This window comes from Diadema antillarum, unplaced genomic scaffold (genome assembly GCF_040938485.1).
Source record: "Diadema antillarum isolate AM-2024a unplaced genomic scaffold, OU_Dant_1.0 seq00000105_RagTag, whole genome shotgun sequence".
In the NCBI taxonomy this organism is placed as follows: Eukaryota; Metazoa; Echinodermata; class Echinoidea; order Diadematoida; family Diadematidae; genus Diadema; species Diadema antillarum.
The window spans coordinates 1001150-1007614 of NW_027271191.1; the positions used below are offsets into that span (position 1 = coordinate 1001150).

At 42.7% G+C, this 6465-nt stretch overlaps 1 protein-coding gene across 1 annotated transcript; it reads left to right on the top strand.

Moving 5' to 3' along the window:
• The first annotated feature begins 620 nt into the window (after positions 1–620).
• LOC139726921 (uncharacterized) lies at positions 621–1558 on the top strand. The gene has a single exon (XM_071637910.1). It carries the CDS (start codon positions 621–623, stop codon positions 1506–1508), a length of 888 nt encoding a protein of 295 aa, XP_071494011.1. The 3' UTR covers positions 1509–1558.
• The last annotated feature ends 4907 nt before the right edge of the window (positions 1559–6465 follow it).

Below are 6465 nucleotides of genomic sequence, written 5' to 3' on the forward strand. Positions count from 1 at the left end.
TGTACCAGCAGGTCGCCAAGTGAGACGGGCGAGGCTCTCATGAGCAACGTATTTGAGCAATTACGGTACCCGCCATCTTGGATATGCCATGTCTAACAAGAAGGGCAGGAGTAATCCTCATGAATAAAAAACACGTTTCCCGCCTCCTAAACTCTTGTCTGTACGCTGTGGCCCAGCGGGATGCTCTTAGTGAATGCAATTTGTTTCTGCCGGTCGACATGATCAGGTGAACAAGAGGCGCGTTAAGTACTTCGTGTTCTCTTGCTGCGTTCTTAACGCGTCTTGCCTCGCGGCCACGGAGCAAGCTTCCCCACCCTCCACAATCAGTCCATCACCCCCGCCTCCACGTCGCGACGGCATCGCCCTGCTCAGACATTAACATGGTCTGGATTGGAAACATATTAGTGGTAATCTAATTTCACCTCCTCTGATATCTATCAACACCTTCCTATGAGTCACAATAGCGGAGGTTCAATGAAAAGAATGTTGGCAATTTAGAGGGTGGCTTTTGATGCAAAATATAACGCAGTGGGAGAGAAACTACCAAGAGCGTTTCGACAGGTTTTATTGATAGATAATTCTGGCAAATATCTAAGGGACCTTTAAAAACAACGTATACAATGGAGAAAAGGAGCTTTTCATTACCAGATGATACTTCCCTAAGAAATGAGAAGAGATTTATGGAGGGTGTAGGTCTGTGTCGCTCATCAGAGGAGGAGCATATTCAGTGTATGTCCAGCAGTTCGTGCGAACTCTTGAAACGTGACGGCATAATGGAGCTTCCGCGTACGTCCCCAAACAGTCGACGCCGCGTGGTTGTATCCGACGTCATGCCTGCACAAAGACAAAGTAGTCGTGAACATTCTAACCACCACGTCAATGAGTTGCCCGAGTTGCGAGAGGAAGAGCCTCTCGGTGCTGACGGTGGCGTTATGCAAGAGCATGAACTGGAAGCAATCAACGCTCACCTACACCCACCACCTGGTGTCGCTCGACGATCGCGACGCAGTTCGGCCCCGACGCTTCTCGAACCGATCCAGGAAGGTCTATTTGGGCGTGGTCGGAGAAACAGCACACCTTCAGTTATGCCTGTGACTCTTAAGCGTGATACATCACTATCCCCTGCGCGTTGCAACGACTCTCCTCCGTCACGTTCTCCTCGTCTCCCGTCGAAGTTTGGCCAACCAATGTTTGGCATGATGCCGGAGGAGGACTTAGCAATTCGACTTCAGCGTCGTCGTCGTTCTGAGTCGGACCATGAGTTGGGAGGAATACAGGCACACACGCTCTATACCACTGAAAGTTTCTTCCCACAACCTCGTCGCAATAGCTTGGCGACATCTACACTCAACGATATCGCGTCGCGCTTCGAACTCCTGGACACAAGAAGAAGAGTAGTGGAAGAAAGCGAAAACCGCGGACCCGCTATGCCTTACGCTGGTAACCATGGCGGCCTCAGGTGTGAGGGAGGGGCCCCACCCCCTATTAGTGTCACCGAAACTTACTGATTATTGCAACGGACACTTCGAGTCAATGTTTGTATAATATATTCCTGGACTTACATGTAAAGAAGCAGGTGCTCTCAGTAACCCTCGCATTTACCAGCGACATCTGTAGACTTTTGATTATCAAGCTATGTACGAAATCCTTTTTGTGTGTTGGCTCAAAGGCAAACTTAGAGACCGAAATAAAAGGGTCTGTGGTAGTCTATATATATATATATTGTAAATAATCCAATCGGATTGCATGGTTAATCATTGTGCTTGCCATGGCTATATTGGATCGCCCCCATTGCGAAGAGAAAATGACGTAATGATGATATACGTTCCACGTTCTTCATTACTCAGATTCGAATAATCTGAGGCTGTCATTCCAAGGCGATATTAAAAAAACAAAACTGTTTCCCCATCGATATTTCCGTTGACATCAGAGCGGGAGTAGCGGGGCAGAGTTTAGAGTGTTGTCGAGGCTGTAAGTAGTGCTAACATCATCGTTCAGAACAAATCGGATCACTGGTGGATTTAAAGAATTCAAAGCAAATCTACCAAGCTGTATCCAAGAGTTAGTGGTTTAACGTCTCTTCCTTTCCAAATGATTGGCTAACCTCGAGATCATTATCTCCAATTTCCTTAGCTTAGTTCATAGATTTCCATAAGTATTGAAGAATTTCAGTGAACGTGCTCAAAGCTTATTCATCCATCATCCTAATACACGAAAGATGAGCAGATTGTAAGCATTTAGCATATGCGCGGTATAAACTTACAAAAATTGTCAGTGTTCGTTTCAGGCACTAATCATGATTCCTACGTTACCTGATGATTTTTGGACAGGGCAGAGATATCCCAAGTGTCGCGCTTCGTTTTCTTCATGACATTAGTCTGAAAGGTGTCTCTTTTTAACTAATAGCGTTGGTGCCTCCTCGTGCTTGTAGACAACAGATAACAAGACTAATTCGCCTCTCTTTACACCTTTGGGCGAGTTTCTAATGTGCTATTGCGCAGAATCACATGCACGATGAACGCCTACATCGGTGTATTTGTGTTTAGAACGCCAACGATTTCACTCAGATGATTATGACACAGATATTGATTTCAGCAGTTGTATCATGATTGTACAGTTATATTTTAAGAGCATATGTGTCATTGCGCAATTTTAACCACAGTAACGAGACAAAGACAAATCAAGGGTTCCGAAATACAGGAGGAAATTATAGGAGAGTTTTTCGACAAAGCTTATAAAGTCCTGATAAGATATCAATTTTTGTTATGGAGTTGATTTTTTATAGTCACTGAATATGACCATACTTTTTTAAAACTTACGAAATATCAAATGATCTGACGATAGTAATTGACCTTCTTTATTTTAGTCTTTATAGTTTTGTGTTTGTGTCATTATTGCTCTGCCATGGATTCTTTGGACTTTTCGTGTAAATAGCTATTTTATCATTCAAGAACCACGCCATGAGAACAATGCACAACACGTATACCAGTGCTATGTTGCTATCTAAATATGACGTCATTTGCGCTGAAATAAGTTGGTAGAGCAAAACAATCAAGCGATGAAAATTAATCATTTATTCACAACTCATGAGACTAAATAAGACAGAGAAAGAACATCACATCTTTAAACTAACCATCTTCATTTCGAGAAAGGCCGCTGTATATCGCTTCGCAAGACGGATAAAGCAAAGCCACTTTTTTAAAGTTGGTGAGAAGTATGTAAACCTATCGAATTCCCCTGTCTTGCTCAGAATTTAATTGACATAACACACAATACAGGTTGCACAATTAGATATTACAGTTAACAGTATGATCAATACGTCCTAGTCGCCTAATGTTTCGAAGAAGTGAAGAGATGTCGAAACTATCTCTTGAGAGAGAACCTGTAATTCATGCAGAGTGAATGTTCATGCAAACATTGTCATGATTGTGTATCATTCAAAATCAAAGATCAAACAAACATGATATCCAAGAGGTAGTGACTACGTAATTATCACCTGTGTTTATCCCCGATGCCATAGTGCAGTGGAAGAACGTCTCATATCCATGGATATTAAATGCAATTTCATTCTCAGAATTATTATTACAAGTTCTAATAAACTGATTACAAAGTAATTGAAACAAAAAAAGTAAGCTGTTGTAAGACTCTTTCTTTGTTAGCGTTTCGACATTGATACTCGGAAATCATCATTGTGCGTATCATGCAGTTCGTGAAGAAAATACTGATGATCTACAGTCAGTTTTACAGAGATGAGGCGCAAGTTTGGTTAGGGCTTATACTTGCCGAAAATTTCTAGTATAGTTGATGACATGGTAAAATATAGTAGATCCATGGGATGGCTAATATCGATATTCCTGATGGTACTAAGTGATGAAAGTGTAAAAAGACGAAAACACGCAGTTACCTCGCAGATACTGCATCTATTGCAGTTTAGTACCTGAAAAAAAAAAAACCTCTTTTGTTCTGAAACGCAATGAGATGTCGTACTTCCACTTCAGCCTAAAATTCTAATTTCATTTCCACATGTGATAAAAGCCCATAACAGGCAGCGTAACATAATATCCCCCTCTCCTTTTGACCCAATGAAGAGCGATGCCATGCATTTGCACATGTTCAAATTATATAATGTATAATATACATATGTTCATATATTCATATATATTCACATGTATGTATATATATATATATATATGTACTCATATGTATATATATATATATATATATATATATGTACTCATATATATATATATATATATATATATATATATATATATATTGTGACGAACTCGCCTTCTTGTCGTGAATTAAGAGAGTGTATTTGCCTGTTTGTACAAATGTCTCCGCGAGCCGTGTCAGGATGGCCGAGTAGGCGGGGTTCGTTTTGTTGCAGTTTACAACGATCCCTTTTAAATTACTAAAACTACTAGTCTATGTCTACCATGTAACATGTTGGGTCAGAAGCAGTTCACCAACACAAGCGGCATACATACAAGTTCATCATCACTTAACGTATCTCACTCCCAAGCGTCTCTTGTTGAGGATGTTAAATTGGTACACCTATTTTTGTTACCAACATTTGCTACCAAGTTCTACTACCAAGGTTTGCTACCAAGTTCTGCTACCATGTTGTGCTACCATGTTTTGCTACCAAGTTCTGCTACCATGTTTTGCTACCAACTCGTGGAACACATTTCACAACTATGTGGTGGCACAAGGTAATGTGATGACTGGACCTTGGATTGGGCACGGGCATATGCGACAAGTCACATTACCACTATTCCCGAAATCCAATAGCGACGACTGGAACTTGGATTGGGTACGGACTATGCGACAAGTCACATTACCATTATACCCGAAATCCAACGGCGACGACTGGAACTTGGATTGGGTACGGACTATGCGACAAGTCACATTACCACTACCCGAAATCCAATGCTGCTTGCTGGTAGAACTCCACTGCTTGTGCCACCACCAAGTACTACTTGCTTTATAAGTCAAACTCAAAGAAAGAGTCTAAAGAGTCAAATGTTGAATGAATGTATAAACAGTTTACTTGGTGCTTCCAAGCAGCAATGAAACAAAAGCAAATGAACTCATGCAAACACTTACTGTACTGTTAGTGCTACGGGCTACTTGCTGGCGACGTAGTCGGACAGCGGCCAGTTTATATGCTTCCTTTCCTCAAGAAGAAGGATAGAGGATGCAATCCCGCACGGCCTTATAGTGCAGAGCGAATCCTCCGGATATCGATCAAATAACCTATTATCATGTCATGGTTAGTAAATTCGACATAATTATTGATTCTAAACATATTTGGGGTTCATCGTTCCATCTAACGGTATGTACCGACGGCTAAAACAAACATGTAAATACTACGATGGTGCCAACTCATAAATTTCCAACAATATAACTAATTATTTAACATCAATGTTTAAATCATGATAATTAATTATCCCATAACAACGACTATTGAGAGTACCGTATACGGCACTACTGTTGAAATAAATAGGACGCCCTCTTTTACTGTTAAACGTACAATCGATTTTAACAAGTTGTAATTGGAAACAATTAATTACAATCGATTTTAACAAGTTGTAGTTGGAAGCAATTAATAACAATCGATTCAACCAAATTTTGTTACATGGCTGCCCTCCCCATGCAGGCTTCGTCCCTGGAGCCGAATTTAAGAGAAATATAGAACAGATATCAGGAACGTATAACTACGAGATCAATTGTGGGTTTGGTAACTACAAGTCTAGGTACAGTCATATGACAATGTTACAGCTACAGTTTTTCTTTGTCAAGCTGTCCAATATGACTACTTGTCCATAACGAATTCCTCTTTGATGACCTCCACAATCTCCCCATGTGGAGCGAACAGTCTCTCTGTCGTGCGGAGGAGCCGGTAGCCTGGTCGAAGGGTGAATACTTCTGCTCTCGTCTCCTGCATATCCTCCCTGCAATCTTTGCGGACTCCGTTTATGTAGTGCCGCAGCATTCCCTCCGGAGGGGTCTGTGTGGCCACGGTGCAATGCTTCTGGACAGGCGGTGGACTCTGCGGGCGACGCGGTCGGGCCGATGTGCAAAGGTCTATCACCTCCAACGCCGGTGTAATAGCGGTGGATGGTGCTTCTTCCCTGCTGCTACTCGGTCCGGGCTGCCCCTTGGATGCAAAGAAGCTGACATGGGGAAAGTCTTCCCTCTCATCCAGACACGGAGTGCCCGAATGATTCCGAGTACGCGGGGGACGATCATGCCTCGAAGGGGAGCGGCTCCGGGATCGAGGTTGGTGGTTGGATGGTCTCTCCGGAGACCGGGTACGTCGCACTGGTGAGGGGCTCTGGGTACGAGGAGATGTATATTTCGAGGAGCTGATAGGCGGTCGGGGAGAAGGACGAGAAGGACTGGCAGGTGGTCTTGGAGAAGAGCGAGGAGGACTGGCAGACCTCCTTGGGTCCCGGGAGC